This window comes from Papaver somniferum, chromosome 7 (genome assembly GCF_003573695.1).
Source record: "Papaver somniferum cultivar HN1 chromosome 7, ASM357369v1, whole genome shotgun sequence".
NCBI lineage: Eukaryota > Viridiplantae > Streptophyta > Magnoliopsida > Ranunculales > Papaveraceae > Papaver > Papaver somniferum.
The window spans coordinates 130,336,049-130,359,697 of NC_039364.1; the positions used below are offsets into that span (position 1 = coordinate 130,336,049).

At 35.4% G+C, this 23,649-nt stretch overlaps 1 protein-coding gene across 3 annotated transcripts; it reads left to right on the forward strand.

Moving 5' to 3' along the window:
* The first annotated feature begins 13,648 nt into the window (after positions 1-13,648).
* On the forward strand, positions 13,649-23,441 carry LOC113298422 (glutamine--tRNA ligase-like). Of its 3 annotated transcripts, XM_026547162.1 has the most exons (24): positions 13,649-13,808; positions 13,976-14,119; positions 14,202-14,252; positions 14,343-14,414; positions 14,496-14,595; positions 14,891-14,986; positions 15,228-15,289; positions 15,394-15,495; positions 15,670-15,765; positions 16,422-16,574; positions 16,652-16,707; positions 17,701-17,791; positions 18,037-18,123; positions 18,379-18,576; positions 18,655-18,753; positions 19,310-19,441; positions 19,526-19,662; positions 19,912-20,011; positions 20,097-20,192; positions 21,369-21,469; positions 21,547-21,652; positions 21,729-21,818; positions 21,940-22,069; positions 23,035-23,441. In XM_026547162.1, exons 2-24 carry the CDS (start codon positions 13,991-13,993, stop codon positions 23,130-23,132), a joined length of 2,382 nt encoding a protein of 793 aa, XP_026402947.1. In that variant the 5' UTR covers positions 13,649-13,808; positions 13,976-13,990; the 3' UTR covers positions 23,133-23,441. The 3 variants fall into 3 exon arrangements, with proteins under 3 accessions (XP_026402947.1, XP_026402949.1, XP_026402946.1); XM_026547161.1 differs by having other exon boundaries at positions 13,660-14,119; XM_026547164.1 differs by lacking the exons at positions 21,369-21,469; positions 21,547-21,652; positions 21,729-21,818; positions 21,940-22,069; positions 23,035-23,441 and adding an exon at positions 21,178-21,316 and having other exon boundaries at positions 13,655-14,119; positions 20,097-20,230.
* Positions 23,442-23,649: the final 208 nt, after the last annotated feature.

Sequence of the window (23,649 nt, forward strand, 5' to 3'; positions counted from 1 at the left end):
ACATCTTTTAATTCCAGACTTGAAGTTTTGGATGATGTCCCTTCAGCCATAGTCTCAATTATTGGATTGTCTGGATCTGTGAGCGGAACTCTCTGGTCTAAGAAGATCTTGTGCATGACTCCGGTGCGTGGCATGCGGTTGATAATCCCACCTAGATTTAGGTCATGGTTCACGAGTTGCGATAGTGGTAATTTTTTTGACGACATTATCCCTGATGCTTCGTCGGCATGTATCACTGTCTCGTTCTGTTGAACCGTTTTTGCTACTTTCAAGGCCTTTAATAATTTTTGTGCCTTTTCTGCCAATACATTCATTGTTAATGTGTCTGCTGCTGATGCTCTGTCCGCTAGGGGTGCACAATGGTCGGTTCGGGTCGGTGTTCACCACTACCGATCAAAAAACCATACAGGTCGGTTTATATTTTGGATGCCCCAAATAGTAGTGAAGTTTCACTTCGGGTCGGTTGTAAACCGTCCGATTCTGGGTCGGATCGGCTTGGCTCGGTTCCCTGTTTACCGCCTTGACTAGAATCAACTGAGTTGGATCGGGTCAACAGATAAGCCGGCCCGATCCGACACTAGTTTTTTTTTAATATCACCTGTTCCTTCTTAATATCACCTGTTCCCGTTCCGGATAAAACTAAAAGTAGACTGATCCTTTTGCAATGAAACATACATTCGTCCCAGCCTACCAATATAACCAATATAAATAAATGGATACGGATACAATTATTTATTAGAAATTTAGAATCTTTTCTGCAACATAATGAATAATGAACCAAAAAATAGAGAACGATGCACTCTGCAAGAGTTCACTAGAAAATGAATGAAATCCAAAACCTCAAATGCAATCAACTGATCAAGTAATCTGCAAGACTTGCAAGCCTGCAACTTATTGGAAAATAAGAAACTAAGGGAAAGTGTCAACTGTAGGTATAGGAGTCTGACAAAGTCTTCATTGATTGAACTGGTAACACACCCTTCAACTGTTAACTCCCCCGACTATACAACATGTTCTTCCCCACAACGATATCTACATCAAAAAGTAGACATGAAAAAAAAAAAAAACAAGAGTTAACAATTAACAGCACTAGAACATATACCTGCCTCAATCTGTTCAGCAATATTCACTGTCCCTTTTGCCTTTCCAGAATCCTCTCCAAGTCTCTTATTTTGTATGCTAAGAGTTCGCTGTCCCTTTGCCTTTCAACATGAATTCTACAGGTTTTAAAATGATTATTTAAGGTGGTACAGTCAAACCTCGATAAACGAATGTTCGATAAATGAATAACCTCGCCAAATGAATAATTTTCTCTGGTCCCAACTTGGGCCAAGGTGATAAATGAATAACCTCGCTTAATGCATTAATGAATAAAAAAAATTGAATCCTTAAAGGCCTTATAAAAATATAAACGAATAATCACTAAATTCCATATAAAAAAGTATATAAGAATAAAACAAAATACATAATCAGTAAATTTTACATAAAAGTATATGTAGAAATAAACTCAATAAAATTCAACTATGGTTAAATGTTTTTTTTCACCCAAACCAAAATGCATCGGATCCTTAATTTTATGTAATGCTTGCACGATTTCTGGAATTTTTGCTCGTGATGTATCAAGTAATATTTTAAAGCGACCATCGCTTGAAAGTCATCTTGATACGAAGCATTTGGTACGACGCTACTATCATCTGGTTCAGTATCCTTCTTGTCATTCATTAACTCAATAATTTCTCCGCCTGTTGGAGATTCCATAACTGCATCATTCTCGTTAGGATAGTTTAAAACATGTTCGACGCCTATCACATTTCTATAACGTAAATCAAAAATGCCACCAGTTAATCCTTGGATATCTGCTTCTAATTGACCATTTTCTAATTGTGGATCATCTATATCTTCGAACCAAATCTTATAATGGCGGAAACATTTTGAATTGTTTTTCCCTCTAGCTTCATTTGTACGTCTTCTCTTATACAATTTAGCTTCTTAATTAAGAAAATATTGTTTAAATGAATAAATATTCATTTATCGATAAATGAATAACCCCGCTAAACAAATATTTTTTCTTGGTCCCGAAGGCATTCATCTATCGAGGTTTGACTGTAGTCCCACTTTTCTTAGAATCGGCAGAATACTGATTGCCACAGTAGTTACATTTTGCAAAAGCAGTACCTGGTATTCTTTTGAAGTGAGTCCATGCTTCTTAGGGAGCTCTGGCACTAGCCTTTTAGGCTTATCAGCTTGTTCCTTTTCTTGAGCTTCGGAAGAAGGTGCAACATTAGCTGCAGTTCGGTCAGCAGTGTCTTGTGCGATATATTTATGGTTGTAGGTGCAGGATTAGGAGGAGGCACCTAATCAAGTTCAGCAGAAAATTTCATCAATCCCTAACAACATCTATAAGCAAAATTAAGAAGACAAATTGATGAATGCAGTTCAGTAAAAATGGTTGTATACATACCACAATTGAAGCAGGGGTTGATGCGGGGGTTGATTGATCGACATCAATAGTTACAACTGAAGGAAACATTAGTATTAACAAATCAGTAAATGTTTATTAAACTTTATTGTTAGTTACTCATCAAATTGTCAAAAAACATAATCAAATTTTACGTAATCCGGTAAAAATACATACACATATACAAAGGACAAGGCATTCATCACAGTTTATATAGTGCAGTCATTTAAGTTGAGTAATGGAACTATCAACAGAGAATACTTAAATCTTTACAACCAAAAGAGCAAAAATATGAAGAGCCAGGTTGTGTAACATTTTCCGACTCCAACACATACCCAAAATCAAAAATGATACTCCATTTAAATATCCATCGTGACATGCATGTAAACAAATACAAATGATCAATTTACTTCTCTATGTATCACCACCAACAACAAGTCAATAACATGATCAACTATACCATATTACCATACAGAGGAAAATCAACATATTTTCATTATTGTGGCTCCTTGTTCAAAAGAAATTAAACATAATGTGAAAACAAATGCATCTATAAGAGATAATAATTAACCAACACACAAAATCAAACAAAAGAATGGAAATCAAATTAAACCACACTAACTAGAGTACCTCAATTAATGAAAATCAATCAAAAAATCCAAATCAAAATATAACCCATTATTAGGAGTACCTCAATCAATTAAAAAATCAATCTATATTTTTGATCTAAAAATCGAAAACAAACTAAACCCAATTAATAGGAGTACCTTAATTCATGAAAATCAATTAACAAGTCGAAATCAAAATTGAACCCTATTAATAACAGTACCTTAAATGATAAAAATCAATCAACAAATCCCTTACCTGTAAAATTCATTTGATTATCAACCAAATCAGCAACACTAGGAGATGATGGTGGTGATGTAACATTAGGATTTTACTTAGTAAAGAAGGTGGAAAAAGGTTGGAGATGAGACGATAATAGGTCGCCTCCTCTGCTGGAGAAAGAAAAATGAAAAAATAGTTTGAGTTTAGATTCTTAGAAGGTAGGGGGTCGAATATCTAGGTTACATTGGGTCTTAGGGTTTTACTAGCCATCGATCTACATGATCGGTCGGTTATAGGTGAGGTCGGTCGGTATATAATACAACCGAATAACACCGGAAATATGTCGGGTTTTGAAAACAATTACCGTACAGGGCCGTTTGATATTTCGGGATCGGTTTGGTTCGGTGGATTTTTGATCGGGTCGGGCAGTTTGGGCGGTTATAACGGGTCCATGTGCACCCCTATTGTCCGTTGCTTCCCTAGATTCTCTAACCTGAATCGCGCTTTCTTTAGCCGCTTTCTCTTTGGTTGTTTCGTCTGCTTCGGCTTTAGCGGCTCTCCCTGCTTTGGTCTTTTCTCTTGCTAACCTCTTTGCGACTTCACCCTAGTTATCTGATGTTTTGAGTAGATTTTTGCATGCTCTTTTGAATTTGCTCGAGTATCAGGCTATGAGGCGTTATGCTTCGAGGTCTGTGGTACATCCTTTGATTTTACCCATCACATTCCGCGGTAACACTGCAAAATTGAAAAGATATCCAAAGCGAAAAACTCAGTGTTATATAGTATTCAATGAGCTCGTGTCGTGAACAATGTTTTCAAAATAAAGAGAAATTCTTAAAACAAGAAAACGGCGGTGCCATTCTTTTACCCGGGTTCATTTTTCCTAAGTTTAGGATTCATCGAGATGTTAATCCCTAACTGATACTTAGCAAAACTCTAAATACATTTGAAATACGTCCTGATGTATTCTCTTGGATACTTGTGTTTCATGCTCTGTGCTACTCAAATGACTTGGCTTTCTAGTGTTAGTCAATCCATTTTTGTACAAAACTATTTTGTACTTGTAATATGATTTTGTGGTCAATGTTCTGTTTGTAAAATCAATTCTTCAAACAACCAACATCAGATCGAGAGGGGAATCCAATGGATCGTATACCCTCTTACTCAATGCACCATAAATCTGTGTTTGGGTTTTGAAACAGACCAAAACCTATCAACATTATTCTGATACAAAATGTGATCTCTGGGAGTTGAACTTTCTGAAGCATAGAGAGTCGTTATCGGAAAGTATTCGTACTTTCCATAAATCAGCACTTACATCTTCTCACATTCTCAGATCTGGTATTTCTACCATCAAAATAAATAAATAAAATAGAACTTTCCATGAGATGCGAAAATTAATAAGTTGTTATTTTATGAAAGGTTTTGAAGTTAAAATAAATATTTACCGATAAACTATCATGTTTCTAACGCCAAACTATAACCGCTAAAAACCCAACTAGCAAGGTTCGCAGTAAGCATGAATGAAATCTTTTGTATAAGATGAGTAAACAAAGTGTTGTAAATATAAATGGTGCAAGAGATAGCTTTCCACCCCTGAAATGTCAACCCCTTTTCCAAAACTCTAGCCTGTTATTTATAGAACTCTCACTGGGTCCCGCCATCGATTACTACGATCTCCAAGATGGGGATTCGAGAATCGTTGATTGGAGTTCCTCGGTCGCATTTGTTATCGAATGCTTTGCTAGAAGCTTTCCACGTAGGTGATACGGCTAAGTGGAGGTGGCTGAAAGCATTAAATGTTGAGTAGACTTTGCCGCACGCATGTAGCGGCTCTGTCCAGCTGTCCAGTTCCACCAACACATCGTGTCCCAATCTAGTCTAGTCCCTTTGTACAATCCTGTCCGGAGATTTGTGGAAGTAACCGAGAATTGATTGAGTATTTCGCATGTACTAAACGTAGATTATTACTGAGTTGAGATCATGCCACGTATATGGTGCACATTTTACCGTTACAAAGATCATATTCTGTCATCTTGTTAGCCCTCAGAATTTTCTTCGCACCCCCAATATTCGTTTTTTTTCGAAAGCCCTGGAGTCCAGACCTAGTAGTACTACCAAACTCGGCGTAGATAACACTAAGCGTAAAATATTGTAAACTCCTTACTATATGGGTTCAACATTAAGAAACCCCACAAAATGGATCCATCACTATCAACTTAATTTTTTCACATTTGATATTTCTATGCCCAAAACTTTAGAATTCAGGGTCAGCTAATAAAAATTTTCAGCCACGGTAATTTGATAATACCAAGAATACCCCTTACTATATATATCTAATGGAATTAGCTAGAGGTTTTATTATCAGTTTCATTTTCTTTTTTCATTCTCTCACTTCAAATGAAACACACAGAGAAGATCGATCTCTGATCGAAAATTTCAGCAATAAAATGATTTCAAAACCTAAATCTAATAATTACAAAATAAGGATCGGTCGAACTCATCATCAAACCCTAGATTCAACATCAACGTCACTTGTTCTTGAAGATTCAATGAAAGTCAACGAAAAAGGTCGGTGAGAATTGTCGTCAACAAATGAATCAGAAGATTCACCTACAAAACAGGTAATTAAGTTTCGTTTGTCATTAACATTTCAATTTAATAGGTATTTTCTTCGATTTTCAATTTTTTATTTCTGAAAAATCATTTTATGATTTTGATAACTTTTAAAAGCTTGATTTCATGTTAAGTCTCTTACTAAAATCATAATCAGAGTTAGATTTGTTATAATCTCACATTAATATAACTGTTGATAGGAAAATTTTGAAAAACAAATTTGAGAAAAATTTCTAGGGTGCTTGAACAACGATCGATATATCTTTTTATCTGTTATCTTGATCGGTTTTCAGATTTGAAATCAATGAATCATTATCTCTTTTACCCATATATTAGATACGAATTTCATATACTTTAATTTTCGAACTGATTTCTGCTCATCTCTAATGTTATCTGTTCTTAACAAATAAATTCTAGTTCAATCTATATTTCCTTTAAATTTTCAAATTTAAGAAAAATGATGCAATACGATTTCAAGACTTAGATTATATATATAATCAAAATTTTATCTCAATTTTGTCATCGGTTGAATCTCTTGTAGAGCGTCAATTACTGGTAATGGTGTTGTCAAATAAAAAGAAACAGAAGCTAAAGAACAATGGGATTGAATGAGAAGTTACATATCAGTAGTGATTGTACAAGTGAAGCAGATTAGATTACTTATTGTGGTTTTTGTCGACTTTTTATGACTGGACATTGTTTTACTTTTTGATATTTATTTATTAACTGAGAACAAGTGGGGTGCATTTCAGTATTCCACAATTACCATATTTTTTTGTCCTGTATATTAACTAGTTGGTGGTTGTTTTTTCCCCTGCAACCTTCTTGTTTGCTTTGAGTCTAATAATCAAGCCAAACCGATTGTAATATGTATTATTAGTTCTCAGTTTGTGGAACCAACACTATAAATCCACCATTCAACCTTATAAATCCACTCCCACTTTCATCCTACATCATCTAGAAATGTGTTACCCTCTAGCCTGCCACCAAGGTCCAAGAAACCCGATGGTACATTTGTGCTTATGTGTTAGCCTGAAATTCATGCCGACAACTTGCCTAAACTCAACACAGATGTGGTTGCCGGGTAGGGAACCCTGGCCTAGCTAAATGTATTGCAGCGTGTTGTAATTTGTCAAGCTAAATGCACATTTTTTACATATGAATTGCAGAGTATTGTAATTTGTCAAGAAAAATGTATGTGTAGCTACTAGTTACACATGATAATTACATGTGCAACTTTTAGGTACACAAGCTAAATGGATGTGTACCTACTAGTTACACATGCTAATTAAATGTGTAAGTTATATATACACATGCTAACTTATAGACACTAAGAAGCTTCAATATGCAGGAATCTACAACTGCAATGGATTGACGATGCATACCAAAAAGTTAAAACTAACTTTTTAATTTTGAATATTAAGTTCTTGAGAATGTCATGGTTTTGTCAAAATTTTGATTGATTTTCTCTTCTTTCGTGTAGAGTTTAACTATATTTAAAAGATTATTAAAAGCTAAAGTCGATAAAATCTGTGAAGCAGCTGAGAAAATAGTTGTAAGTATTTAAACCATCTTCTTAAACTACTCTGGATTTTGGATTTGGTGATTGTATGATTTTCCTTTCATTTTTGTTCATGTTTGAAAATTGAATCGTTCATTGTTGTCTTACTAAGAATTTTCGGTTACATTACTGGAAGCAGTGCGTTGTGTAGAGTAAGATCCTCCATATTTTTTCACTTATTTCGAATCATGACTTTGTAAGTTGTAATTAATGATGTTTTTTTTTATTTTTTCCAAGAGCTTATCATCATTTCTAAATGTTTTTACCTTTGTTTTTTAACTTCTAAAGTGATGCTCTTTAAAAGATTTCAAAAATGAGATGTATTAGTATGTCGTTAACTGAATAAGATTACATGTTTAAAAACGAGCAAACGATTGATATTTTTATAAATTACTCTTAATTTTACTGCAACAAAGTAATTGTAACTTGTGATTGGATGAGACAAATACATAACTGATTGTAACTATTTATAGAACAAATAAGATTTCAGAAACAAAACATTTTTTGTGTATGTAATAAACTAAAAGCGCTAAGATCGTAAATAAAATCTTGGGAAAATGAATTATATGCATACAAATCTCATTTGTTTTGATAATTTTTGTGCTTTTAATAGATAGATCTCTAAATGATCCATCTTATTCATGTTATTCTTAAGTATGTGTTTCTTGTTTGAGTAAGTAGGGTTTCAAATTTGAATTAATTAAAAAAATAAAAAATTAAAGTTACAAGATTGTTTAGGTTGCATTTGAAGGCACTTGAACTAATGTTTTGTTGTGCAGGCACTAGTACACGCAGTAGACAGAGAAAGATCTATAAAAGTTAGGGAAAAGCTCGCAGGCAAGGTATTGCATCACAATAATGGTGAGTATGTTTAAGACGGTAGCATTTACATTTATTTTGGGATAATATTCACATTTTCCGTAAGATCTTCCATGCAACATCTATTTACCTTCTTAGTACAGAAGCAATATGCATGTGTAACTTCCGAGTACACAAGTCACATACATGTGTAATTTCCGAGTACACAAGTCATGCAGAAGTGTAACTCCTAGTTACACATACTATATACATGTGTAACTCTTATTTACACAAGTCAGATACATGTGTAACTCGCAGTTACACTCTTAATAGTCTTGTGTTGTCACTTTTTCCTGTAACAAGTCCCAACGGAGCCCAAAAATGCAAAGGGAAAACATTAGAAAAGAATGCTTAGCATGAATAATGAAAGTAGCATAACTATCTAATATCATTCAGTGTCAAGAGATATTTACCGTGGTGGTATTTTTTTAGGCTCCAAGGTTCAGGTGGAATGCACATGACATATATGTTCATGTCACTCAAAATTACTGTGAGAAACTATTTTTTGTGACCAATTTAGCAAGTTAGTATATTTATGAGTAGTCTTTAAAGATATTTTAGCTTGTAATATTGCGTCATGGGATATTTACACTTGTATTTTAGGACAACGCAAACATTGGTTGGAGCATTTGGTGCTGGATCAGATGTATGTCACGCCACTAGTGGTACACAAGTAGAGTCGGTAAGCTGAGTACACAAGTCATACATGTATGTAACTAGAAGTTACACATGTATAACTCTATAATACACTAGTCGGACGCATGTGTAAATTTCGGTTACACAAGTTACATGCATGTGCAACTTTCAGTTACAGATTCCATATGCATGTGTAAAGTCCGATTACACATCTCTCTCCATAGTTTTTTTTCCTGATTACTTTAAGTTGGTTACATGGCATATGTTGTACAAATTCTGTTTTTTTTTTCTCATCCCAACATAATCCCATGGGAGTTTATTTTCTTGCAGATATCCAATAATTTTGGAATCGAGAAAGACAAGAATGGAAGAGAACATTTATATTGTAGGATATCGTGGCTTATTTCGAGGATTTCGTTTTACATATCTAGTGTTTTGACTCGTTTATTGTGTATAACAAGCAATTAATATAATTGATAAACAGACAGATTATCGTAAATGAATATTAAAGTAGTACATGTATTTTCTATATGTGTAGTTTTGATATATAACTAATGATTAGATACACATGCCATACACATGTGTAACTTCTGCGACACATGTGTAACTACTGAGTACACATCTATATACAAGTGTAACTTTGCATTACACATGTCATATAAATGTGTAACTTCTGGATACACATGCCTTATGCATGTGTAACTTCTGTGTACACATCCATAAGTTGGTGGTGGTCAGCGGTGGTGGAGGGAGGTGGTTGGCGGCGATGGTTGTCAATGGCGGTAGGCGGCATTGGTGGTCGGAGGTGTTTGGCGGCGGTGGTGGTGGTAGTAGGTGGTTTGACGGTGGTGGTCGGAGGTGGCTGTGGTGGTTTAAACATCAACACACTGTATTTCGATAATTTTTGGCCTAAATTTAAATTTTACTCAATTATGGGCTTGACAATATGCATAAGGGTATCAACGTCTTTTAATATTCCGGGGCCTAGATTTAAACTTCTTTTAATTAAGGGCCTGATATTATGGGTAACCCATGAGTCGAGCCTTAGCCTAATTTTAAAGAATTACTTGGGAGATATTCTTACTGTAGTTGCCGGCATGTTTTTTTAAGTAACCTGTTATAGGGGCGGATGATTCCATTGGAGGGGCTTAACCACGATAAGAATGTCTACCAAATAGGTTAGGGTGTGTCCTACTGTCATGTTAAAGGTCTAGATTACCCTTCCATTTTTAAAATAATTAAATCACCCTTCTATCCATTCAAACCTAATCATAAAAAAAAAAAACGAAATCAATTTTTCTTTCATAATCATCATCAAATATATTTAAACCTTAAAAAAAAAAACTAAAATAAAAAAAAATCAAAAAAATACGGTTGGTTATTGAAGAACTACCAACCGTAAATCCTAAAAAACTCTTTGAAATATCCAGTTACGGTTCATTTTGTAACCATACAAATATTTACGGTTGGTTTTGATTTTAACATTACCAACCTTAAAAATTCCAGAGTGAAAATAAGTTAAGTTTTTGAGTTTGATTACGGTTGGCTTTGATTTGAATGTCATCAACCGTAAAAAGTTACGGTTGGATATTAGCCACCGACAAACGAACCGTAACCTATTTACGGTTCGTCTCGTAAGAGAACAATCCAACCGTAACCAGTTAAGGTTAGATGTTCATCAGATACTAACCGTAAATGGCACCTACGGGCTTTTATGGTTAACTTCAACCGTAAATGGCTCCTACGGTTGGCTTCTTTGGTTAATTTCAATCGTAAATTGCTCCGAAATGGACATTGGAGCGAAGAGATCAACCATAGTAGGATCTCCATCGTGGGGTATGTTAGAGCATTGCTCGGTCGAACTCGCATGCGTTGCTATCTCAAGCATGTTTGTCAAGTTTAATTGTCAAAACTATATGTCTTGATTTCTAGACTACTTATAGCTAAGTCTCGGTTTAGGACAGTTTAGTGTAGTTGAGCTCCAGACTCCATGGCGATCATCTTACGAAGACGAAGAACTACTCAAGGAACCAGTGGAACTTCATCCGACTAAAAGGTATGTGGAGACTTGAACTTATCTATCACTCAAAAGTCTATCTACTCTATCTCCTACTCTTGAGACAAAGTCGTATAAGTATGATAGTTTTCATACATATAGTTGCTATTTCGAGCCTAGTTTACTCGCCTATCTTTTTCTCGAAATATGTGTTGGTAAGATTTCGCGTTAACCACTTTTCATCTTTACCCGTGACGAAAGTCATGATGACGTTTCAATCTTGAAAATAACTTTGATGACGATAGTTGTGAGTAACGACTGTTATAACATTATAGAAGAATGTTTCAATGATTGAAATGTAGAGTTGAGATTACATAACCAACTATGGATATAATCATATATGGTGTGTTCGCACATTAGTGTATAAATCCATGTGCTGGAAACCGGCGGAAGTTTTCGAACCGAAAATTTCTGCTGAGTTTGTAAACTCAAATCCGGTAGCTATGGTACACGTACCCGCACGCGTACCCAAGCTGGTTATATTTCTCAACTCGGAAGATCATGAACTTAAACAATAAATCAATAAGGAATGCAATCTCTGCAAACCGTGACTATATTGTTCATGAATTGATTCAAGTAAAATCAAACCGATTTTGTTTCAATTGTGTCTATTCATAAAGACCTAAGCAATTGAACAACTCTTCAACTAGTTCTTATGAGTCATTTGAACTAGTTATGTGAAGAAGATGAATACGGTTAATATGAAAGTGCTCATATGGCTAACCATTGGTTAACTATTTGTGAACCAACTAAGTGTACACGTTTAGGTACGGTTACTCAAACCTAAATGAAATACATTTCATTTGTGTGTGACAAGCTAAGTTTCGATCTAACGGTTGAAAGATATTAGCTTGGTTAAATCAGGTTTTTCATCTAACGGTGAATATTGAATGCTTTGTTACCAAGGTAACTTGGATTGCAAATCCTGATTTGAAAATTATATAAAGGAGACATCTAGCAACTGGAAAAACTAATCCCCACACCTCCTGTGTGATATTAGTTTCTTCTCGAGACCTTGTAGGTTAACGACTGAAAGACTTCATTGGGATTGTGAAGTCAGACGAAACTACTTCTCTAGTAGTTGAGCGATCTGATCTTGTCATTTTCTGTCGTAAGAGTTCCATTGAATAATAGACTTGAGATTATATCTCCGATAAGGCAAGATAAAAAATGAAATCACAAACATCTTCGTCTCATCGTTTGTGATTCCACAATATCTGGTTTCGCTACCATACGATTTAGATTATTATGAGGCGATTGATAATTCTAGGTTGTTCTTCGGGAATATAAGTCCGGGTTATCAATTGGTTCATGTTCACCTTGATTTTATCAAAAGACGGAACAAAACTCTTAGGTTTATCTGTGGGAGACAGATTTATCTACCATCATAGACTTTTCTGTGTGATACAAATTTGTTTATTAAAGTCTTCGACTTTGGGTCGTAGCAACTCTTGGTTGTGGGTGAGATCAGCTAAGGGAATCAAGTGCGTAGTATCCTGCTGGGATCAGAGACGTAAGTAGCGCAACTGTACCTTGAATCAGTGTGATATTGATTAGGGTTCAACTACAGTCCAGACCGAAGTTAGTTTGTAGTAGGCTAGTATCTGTAGCGGCTTAATACAGTGTGGTGTTCAATCTGGACTAGGTCCCGTGGTTTTTCTGCATTTGCAGTTTCCTCGTTAATAAAATTTCTGGTGTCTGTGTTATTTCTATTCCGCATTATATTTTGTTATATAATTGAAATATCACAAGTTGTGCGTTAAGATCAATCAATTAGAATATCCAACCTTTGGTTGTTGATTTAAATTGATTGACACTTGGATCTTGGTCTTTGGTACCATCCAAGTTTATCTCTTTAGTATTTGATAAAGACTCGCAAATTTCCATTTGCTTGAGTAAAAATCAAATCGAGAGATTGAGATATTAACTCTTTGATATACTTTTATCTAGATTAAGTATGACTGTCTAGTTGATTCTCTAGAAAGTATATTGGAGTTAGTCCATACAGATTGCTAATTGAAATATTGGCTGAGGTTGTTAGACCCCCGCTTTTTCAGGATATCTGTAAATAAATCATTCATTTTGTTTCTCTATCATATAGAGATTCACTCACCTCCAATTTGCCACTGAAATCATTCTTTTTGTTTGAGTAAATCAAAATCTTGGTTTTTGAGACAAATCTCTAAAAAAAAAATATCTCTATTTTATCTCTCCACCAAACCTAACTCTTAATCTGATTTAATTTTTCATTAAATATAAGGAAAACTTCATTAACCTAATGATTAATGATTAGCTAATTAAATTAACAACACTAACTAAATAAAGACTTTTTAGCTGAAAATTATATAGATAAGGGTTTTTTGAAATTACTAACTAGTGACCTTTTTTGTCCTATTATATCACCCTCTAATAGTTTTATCATCCCCTATAAGAGGTTATCTTTTTAACGAAATCGGCATGGTCATGGACGGCCGATGTTGAACAACCATGCCGACAGTTACGGTGAAATATCCCGATTAAAAAAAAGTATTCTCCAATCATCAGTCGTTCCTGATTTACTATTTACTATCCAGCCCATATCGTAACGTCATGCTCTAGTAACAGACGAAGAGTAAAGATTCCTTACATCGTCAACAAATAAATAAATTTAGATAATAGAAAGAGCTGCTAAAACCTCAGAAACTTCGTGCTCAACGTCACCCACTGAAGAAGAAGAAGAAGTATTTCTTCTATACATAACCGTGGGGCGAAAGAAACCTGCATTACATCTTACTCTTATAAATACAGATAACTAGGTATTGTCATTGTTTTCCCAAATCAATCCCCATTCTCTCCCTCTCTCTCTCGGTCGGAATTTAGGGTTTTTCATCTATCTCAATACCTCGTTTTTTTATTCATGCAATTTATACCCAACTTTCAGATTTCATAGTAATCATAGATTTTTTCACTTGTTTTTTCTCAGACTTTACCTACAATAATGGGTAAAGACGAGAACCGTGAGGAAACTGTAGATCTGTTTTTGAGAATAGGATTGGATGAAAAAACTGCGAACAACACTGTTGCTAATAACAAGGTTACAACGAACCTAAAAGCGGTTATCCACGAGGTATCAATTCGATCGATTTCTGGTTATATTTCCTTCGATAGCATTATTAATCAAATGACATTTTTTAATTATTTTCTTGCAGGCAGGAGTGACTGATGGATGTAGCAAAGCCGTAGGAAATCTTTTGTATACGGTATATGATCTACGAGAATTTTACTTTTTAGTTAAACCCTAGCTAAGGGTTTTGTTAATTTGCCTGATATTGATTTTTGATGCGAGACAGGTTGCTACTAAATTCCCTGCTAATGCACTTGTACATCGACCTACTCTGCTTGAATACATAGTATCACTAAAGGTACATAGTTATTATGACATTTCTAATTCAATAGGTTTTTGGTGTAATTGTGGACTCTTAAGAAACTTTGTTGTTGCATAGATTAAATCCCCTGCTCAATTAGAGGCAGCTCATACATTTCTTGGACGCCTGGGTTCGGAGAATCTTCAGCTGAATGAATTTGAGGAGGCTTGTGGTGTAGGTAAGTTTTCAAGTACAAGAAGTTATGAGCATATAGAACTTATATTTGTAAAACGGATTTGACACTCATACAAGTCATAGCTCATAAACTGACCAAAAATGAAAAGAGATATCATCCTCAGGTTTTAATTTTAAAATGTGCGACTTGTTATCAGGGAGTGCATTGGGAAGATTTTTCACCCACCCTATAATTCACCTGTCTATCTCCTAGTTTTGTTTGTATTCTGTTGATAGTAAATCTTTCTATAATCTTCGTAGTATCATTGTAGTGGTTTTCTCTCTTCTCCTGTAAGCAGGAGTAGAAGTTTCGTTAGAGGAAATTGAACACACTGCCTCCATGGTTTTGGAAGAGAAAAGAGATATGATCTTGGAGATGCGCTACCGAACAAATGGTTGGTTATTTTTGTCTTTAAAGTTCTTCCTCATGTTTACTTATTTTCTTTGTCATGTCGTGTTTATGGCAAGACTGTTTGCGTGATTCATATATCATTGAAAGGCAACATTTCATTGGTTAGGATCTTCGAGCTTAGGAAATTTGGAAATTACTCATCTAGATCTACTTAGGCCATCTTAAAAGTTCATCACAATCTTCACAATGAGATGCTCACTTTAAAAATATGCTTTATTTTGTAGTTGGTGAACTACTTGGCCAAATTCGAGCTACGCACCCATGGGCTGATGCAAAGATTGTGAAGGTGATTATCTCAAGCAGATAGTTTGTAGTGCTGTCTAGTAGGTGCGAATTGCTTCTTATTTATCTTCCAGTCTTAGCTATTTTGTTTACTGCTAATCTTAACAGGAAGTAATTGACAAGAGACTATATGGATTGCTGGGAGAGAGGACTGCTGCAGATAATGAAAAACCTGTAAAGAAGAAAAAGGAAAAACTTCCTAAAGAGGATGTAAGGGTTTACTCTCTCACTGTATGTATGTATATGATATGTTTTTGATCACTTAGGAGTACACAGTTGGTACATTTAGTCTTCAATTATATGTGTACTAGTGCACACTGTGTTACTAATTAACAGAAAAAGGGGTTTGCTTGCGTGTCTTGACTCATTTTACAATGTTTTTAGGTTAAAGTGATGGCTGTGCAGACTCCTTCAGTACCACCAACTGAAGAAGAACTCAATCCCTTCACTATATTCCCTGGGCCAGAGGAAAATATAAAGGTATTTGATGCTTGATTTTTTTTCCAGCTTATTTTATTGCCTCAACTGGGCTTATGTTCCAAATGCACTAATTTGCTTGTTTTGTTAGTGGACTAGTGTCACATGCCCATTTAATCGCCTAAAATTTTTCATGAGACATGACCGGCAATGACCGGCACTGTAATATGTACATACTATGCTATATTTTCCTACTATCGTATGTTACGCTTTGTTGTTTGGTACTGCTGAGCGGGTTTTTATAAACACCTATAGCAGTGAGTCCCGCATTATTGGAGCTGTCTGTTACCTTTCTGCTTTTTAAGCACTTTGATAATGCTTTCTTTGTAACTGCTGGAGAAGACTAGGGTAGGGTACCATTTGGTGAACCCCCATTTTTTTTTTTTTTGGTAAAAATGAATCAATGGTTACCAGAAGAGGTGCATCTATTTTCCACTGAAACACTGTGTGGTGTTGTAATGTACTACCCCCATTATATATTCTCCTAACCTGTTATGCTTCAGAATGCATTTGATCCATATAAAGCTTGAACTCATATTTGCTTAGAGCGAAGTATTACATTTTCTATGAAAAACTGCAAAAAGGTTTATTTTTTGCAGCTATAATTACATTTGGTGAAATTTGAGTAAGCCTTACCATGCATTCATACATGACAACAGGTGCATACAGAAATATTCTTTAGCGATCGCCCTGTATTAAGAGTCTCCAATACAAAGGAGATACTTAAAAAGCATTTGGAAGAGACCGGTGGTAGAGTCTTCACCCGCTTCCCTCCTGAACCAAATGGGTATCTACATATTGGTCACGCTAAGGTAAACATGTTTTCCACTAGAAGAAGCAAAATCCGAATTGTTATGCGGAAGCTCTAATATTTCTGCACAAATTACAGGCTATGTTTGTTAGTTTTGGTCTAGCGAAAGAGAGGGGTGGATGTTGCTACCTCAGGTAAGCATTGTTGATTTCCCATCCATTGTCCTTGCAATTTCTTTGCTAAACTTCCTTTTTATATCAATTTGAAGTATACCATCCAAGTAAAGACAAAAAGTGTTACTCACAGCTAGAACAAAATCATAAACTTCTTTTGTTTGAATCTTGTCTGTTACTCCATGGTCCTCTGCTATATTTCTATTCGTAAATTCAGTTGACTAGATGATGCTAGAAAGCTATTGCGAAAGGAGTGCGGAAAGCATCAATAAAATCTTGGCATAATTGACCTTAGGAAAGATTTTAATGGACGAGTCAAGAACCTAGTGTGATGCCTACCCGGAGGATTTTATTATGTCCCATGGCTGCCTGTGCAGTTTCTTGCTCCGCACATGGTCTTGGCTCTTCAATCTTCACCCCTTTTCTTGCTCGAGATACCACTTAACCACTCTACCCAACCTTTTAATGCATTGAAAACTTAGAAACTGACCAGAAAGAATCCTAGAAACGTCCTTTTATATTAGCTTTAAAGAGAATTTTGCAATTTGTTTTATTTTGTATGTGGTGTTCGTTGACCACATGCTACACACCCATGGGCCCCTTTAAGTTCATGAATGGTTTGGTCTCTCTTTTTTCTAGTAATTATTTAGACTTGCTTGGTCGAGACTTATATGATGCAGTATATGATGCAGTGATAGTAAATTCTAGAGGCCAGAGTGCTTTTAGCAATAAGGCAGATCAGAATAGTTATAGAAGTGCCTAAGAATACTTTCTTAAGGTAGTTAACAAGCATATTCTTCCATGTCATTGACTAAATAAGAATTTGTTAACTAGTTCAAAAATACATCAACAAACATCTGGCGGGAAACATCTAGCGGATCTGGCTAATTCGTATCATTAACTGCAGGCAGTTAACAGTTGACTCTGTATACATGAATATTAATTGGGACGTTATTATTACATCCATAGAAAACATATCTTATTTCTGAACTGTAACATTTTATATTTTCGTAGGTATGATGATACAAACCCCGATGCTGAAAAGAAAGAATACATTGATCATATTCAAGAAATTGTGCGATGGATGGGGTGGGAACCTTTCAAGGTATGTTTTTTTCCCCTCTGTAATCTCTCTCTCTCTCTCTCTGTGTGTGTTTTTTTTCTTCGAGATACTGATAGATTTCTGACCTTATGCCTTGACCAACTTTTTGGCAGTTCGTCAGTGTGAATCTTAACTGATATAGTGATTCTAACATGTTTTGGTTGATTATTTTGAAACTTATTATCAACAACAATCATTTGGCATTTAGTGCTCTGTGGGAAACAACTAATTTTAGTTTATTTGGGCAGATCACGTACACCAGTGACTATTTTGAAGAACTCTATAAGTTGGCTGTAGAACTGATCAAGAAGGGTCATGCTTACGTTGATCACCAGGTTGGTTTCTTATTATTATCTGCTGACATCTTCATTTTGTTATTAAATTACCTTTAACTAGCAACTCAATATTATTCAAGATTCCATACAGTTAATACCTAAGAATTCCTGCATGTTTTCTCCTTGAACTACAAGTCGAAAGACGCTATGGTTTTTTTGTCTGCCTTGTTTTATTCTCTGATGTTCACTGATGTACTTTATCTCATTGAGAAATGTCTGAGGCTGTTAATGACTATCTTTTCTTTCTGAGGCTAGAGTGCAGAAGAAATAAAAGTGTCTAGGGAAAACAAAAGGAACAGTCCGTGGCGGGATAGGCCAATTGAAGAATCACTAAAGCTGTTCAATGACATGAAAATGGGTTTGATTGAAGAAAACAAAGCGACACTTAGAATGAAGCAAGACATGCAGAGTGATAACTTTAATATGTATGATCTGATTGCTTATCGTATAAAGGTAAGTGATCCACCTCTATCTTTCTATTGTGTGTATCTTATGGTGTTGCTTATAATTCATTCTTGGTATCCTGTCTAGTTTACTCCTCACCCACATGCCGGAGACAAGTGGTGCATATATCCCAGTTATGACTATGCTCACTGCATTGTGGATTCTCTTGAAAATATCACTCATTCGGTATGTTTCTTCATGTAGCACTTTTTTCCCTTTAAGTTATCTGTGATAATTTTAAATGATTAGTCGTTACTGTTATAACTGGTTTGATTGTATCTTCCTTTAGATCATATTGTATTCTTCATTTTGACATTAAGTTGTTCAGTTTTGATATCTAAAAGTGCGTATTTCTTCAAAAGCATCAATTTTGATATTTGAGCACTCCTAATTCATTCCAAATTGTGATTTCTGCCTAATGTATGAAACGGCAATCCCAAGTATTGAGCTTTTTTTTTTGAATAGGCAAACCGTAGCCTCATGGTGGTATTGTTGTGAAAGGCTTGAACAAGTGAATATATTTGCTCCACTCTTTAGTAGCAAGAAACAGGCAAACATCGAGAGAAATTATGCTGAAATCAGATTTTGGAAACAGCTGGATGACTAAAATATAAAATTAAATAAAAATTAATCAATTTTGTTATATACCCATGCCAGACACGTTATTCATCTTTAAGACCTTTAATAGACCCCCTGGATGACTAGACGAAAAATTTGTTGAACATGTGTTTTCATGTTGCAGCTGTGCACACTCGAATTTGAGACTCGCCGCGCTTCATACTACTGGTTGTTGGATGCATTAAGCCTATACCAGCCCTATGTTTGGGAATATTCACGGTTGAACATCACTAACACGGTGATGTCTAAGCGTAAGGTATGGTAATCTCTACGTATCTGGAGAACTTGAGTTTATCTTCGGGCATTACATGATCCCACATTTATTCTTTTTGCTATGTAGTTGAACAAGCTTGTGACTGATAAGTGGGTTGACGGGTGGGATGATCCTCGTCTAATGACACTAGCTGGTTTACGGCGGCGAGGAGTTTCTGCAACTGCAATTAATACTTTTATCAGAGGAATCGGAATCACTAGAAGGTTCGGTTATTCATTCTAATGTGTTACTAAAGAAAGTTGTGCACACAAATGCATTGTGCAGTGATCTTTTTCTCAGATATGAGTGTCTACAAGTAAATCGGCATGTTTCTGCCGCATCAGATGCACATGCAGTTAGCAATTCCACTTTCTCTGTGTGTGTATATCTATTTTAGTGAGTGCATATGCATCTGCGTTTCACCAAAATCTTTCAGTAACTTTTACAATCTATTTGGGTTTGACTTTTTTCAGTGATAATAGCACAATACGCTTGGACCGCCTTGAATACCACATAAGGGAAGACTTAAACAAAACAGCAGCCCGACAAATGGTTGTGCTGCATCCTCTGAAGGTATTATTTGATTATTGAGAATTTCTGGGATTGTAAATCCATACACATTGCGTCACCGTTTGACTGACTAATTCAATGTTTGCAGGTAGTCATTACAAATTTAGATGACAAAACTATATTGGATCTTGATGCGAAGAAGTGGCCTGATGCGCAAACAGATGATGCATCTGCTTTTTACAAGGCATGTACTGATCTCTCCACTGAGAAGTGGTTGTACTTGTATCCTCTTTTCATTTATGTTTACTCAGTAAGTTAACAGAAATTAACTAGCATTGCCAACAATTTGATTTTGGTTCATGATTTATTTTATTTTTGCCAAAACCAATACTGCATTATTTAGTATTTTAGTTCAATTACTCCACAAAAGCATACACCTAATTTTATATTTCTTTGGAACAAGTCGTGTTGTTGCTGTTGTCAATTTTAGATAATTAGAATTAGTGCTCTATAGTAGTGCTGTATGTTTTGTAGCCGAACATGTTGATATGCCGAAGATTCATGGTTAGCTTTGGATATGAAATAATATTTTTGCCTAATAGGAAACTGTGGCAAGTTGGTGGTTCAATTAGTATTGACAACATTAGGTGATGTGACACTGTGGTTCAACTTAGTGAGAAGAAATCAGAAGTAATATGATGGAAGGTTAAATGATGGTAAGAAAAGATCCAAGCTATACTGGTGGCCCGTACTATTACTGCATGACACATTTTGTTTTTATCTCAAACCACACCATTCTTTGTCTAGATGATCTTTGTAGGCACCCCACATGCTTAAGGTTTTTTTTTTTTTTTTTTTTTTTTTTTTTTTTTTTTTTTTTTTTTTTTTTTTTTTTAACAAAGGGGTATATTTCAATAAACGAAAGCTCTAGCGAGCAACGTTACAGGACCCCAAAACAAGTAAACCCGTTGCCGTAACAGTGACCCATAAACCGACAAGCTTCTACTGAATACTAATTGGAAATCCCCGGAACAAATCCTAAAGGACAACTAGCATCCATATTGCAGACAACTAAAGAAGCCAGACCGATACATAAGTAACCGACTCTGAAGACAGATGTATTTTGACTTATCGTTCTGCATCGATCAAGATGTGCGTGCATGTTTCAGTTTTTGTATTTTGAATTTCAGTTAAACTTATAAGTTCAAATCTATTCTACCGAGTTTTAGTTCAATTGCCCAACTGCTTAAGAGGAATTATTGGAATCTTGCTAACGACACTCAGATAGGTGCATGTTTTTTTATTATATTTATGTTTTTTTTATTCCAAGTCAGATGTCTTCTGTTTGAGTAGTTTTATATTATTATGTTTCATCCGTGCCTGATTTTATAGTGTTCTGTTACATTTTTGTGAAGACCAGGTTCCTTTTACAAATGTTGTATACATTGAAAGGTCTGATTTCCGAACCAAGGATTCAAAAGACTACTATGGACTTGCTCCTGGAAAATCGATATTACTAAGGTGCTTAGCTCACATCACTTATTTTCAATTGCTTGCAACTGATAGCTGCTGACTTTTGGTTTGGACTATGAATACAGATATGCTTTTCCTATAAAATGCACAGAAGTAGTCTATAGTGATGATGGCGAGACGATTATGGAGATCCGGGCAGAATATGATTCTTCCAAGAACACAAAACCAAAGGTTTACAAAAGCTTAAAAGGACTGTCGTTTTAATGAAAATTTATGGTTATATTAATTTGTTGAATTGGATATGTAGGGTGTTCTTCATTGGGTTGCACAGCCTTCTCCAGGAGTTGATCCTTTGAGGGTGGAGGTTAGGTTGTTTGATAAACTATTCCTTTCTGAGGTTGGTAACATTGTACTTTGCTTTTTTCCATTCCGAGTCATCGTAACTCTGATCACGCATCTCATAAATGTGTATTCTTTGGATAGCCACTAACCATCTTTTCTCTTCTATTCACCGTTAGAATCCGGCTGAACTTGAAGAATTTCTCACGGATCTCAACCCCGAATCCAAAGAGGTGATACCAGAAGCATTTGCTGTGCCCTCTTTACGGGATGCAGCAGTCGGGGATAAGTTTCAGTTTGAAAGGCTTGGTAAGTTCTATAATCCACTTATAGTATTTTTTTTCCAATTTTATCTTTACTAGTCAAAATATATCCCAACCTGCAACCAGATTTGTGTTTGAAAAGGATACAATCTGTTGCCATGGCTGTTGCCTGAGGTCCAACAACAAATACAATTAGAAGTATGAATTATTTATTAACTGCTAGCTCCTCTCTATAAGTGTCCCCTATATGTTTGCTTCTACCTCTTTTTACTTCTTTAAGATGTTATTTCTCTAGGTTTGAAAGCCTAATCATCCCTCCGAGTCAAATATTGCCAGCTAACTGCAAAATTTTAAGTGCTCTCTTGTTTTTCTTTCACCTAGCTTTGCTGTATGCCTGCATCTCCTTAAGATATTTGATATTTGAATGGTGGGAGTATTGAGAAAATATATCTAATCTCATCTTGCATATTCACTGTGAAGCATAATGTTGTCGGGTGTTTCCCAAGGCCTATTAACGAGATGCCATCTGTTTATGATGACGGGTCTCCTCTCCATAGCAAAAATGGAAATTGACACAAATATATGAATTCAGTGTTTCAAGATCCTGATTTGCTATCGTATCTGCTCATATATCATAAGCCTGTCACCCTGTCCAGATGTTATAAGTCGGTCTGCCTCTCGACATCCTTGATGGATGGAAGCCACAGAAGACTTAAATCCTCTTCCTCCTAATCTCAATGGTTTTCCTCCGAGGCATGATTTTGTTTTCAAAGTAATTGGTTTCCTGGTTAGGTCCAATTTTCTCTTGTATGAAGCTAATAAAATCGCTTGATTTACTTTTATATTGATCTAAAAATAAAATGTTTTTCTTTCTTTCCGGATGTGTCAGTGTGGTAAATGAGCATGTGGTTGAAAAACATTTTTACGTCATAATTTGTACTTCTCCATAGCTTTCGGCGTATCTGATGGATGTTGTTCTCTGGGTTTCTTGCTGTTTTTGTTATTTTTCAGGGTATTTTGCGGTGGATCCGGATTCTACTCCAGAGAAACTTGTCTTCAATAGAACTGTAACGCTTCGTGATTCCTATTCGAAGGGTGGGAACAAGTAGTAGCTGCTCGTGCTTTTTGAACGTGAAGCTGGTCAGTTAACATGTGTTCCTTACGAAATTGAACATATCTGCATTTGGAGTTCAAAACGAAACTGCAGTAGTTAAAATATATTGTAACAGTGAAATACGAGGGATTAGTTTTCATAGTCGAAGGAAAGGTTTGACATTTTGTTATACAGGCATTGGTTTACATTCTGCAATCTTAGTTTGCGCATTATCTTTATTGTGTCCATTAGTAAATGTTTGTTTGATGTAGTATGTTAAACCTTTTACACTATGAATGATATGGTTTACTTCCAGTTCTCTTTATTTGGCATGGCCTAGCATATGTTTAATACTGATAGTTGATTTTACTAGTCAGTAACAAGATTGACTAGACTAGGTCAAATACTCCCACCAGACTTGTAGTAAACAAATTTAACCATAAATTCAATCAGTCATCAGCATCTGAGAGTGAGTGAGAGTGAGAGTGGGAGAAGCTTTTTTACATCATTTGAGATTGGATTTTGTTTCAATT

Bases quoted from the DNA above. Each gene is read 5' to 3' on its own strand.
- LOC113298422 (XM_026547162.1), top strand. From the start codon at position 13,991: ATGGGTAAAGACGAGAACCGTGAGGAAACTGTAGATCTGTTTTTGAGA. The intron at 16,575-16,651 runs GTAAACATGTTT...CACAAATTACAG, and splicing joins TACATATTGGTCACGCTAAG to GCTATGTTTGTTAGTTTTGG. The intron at 18,124-18,378 runs GTTGGTTTCTTA...TTCTGAGGCTAG, and splicing joins ATGCTTACGTTGATCACCAG to AGTGCAGAAGAAATAAAAGT.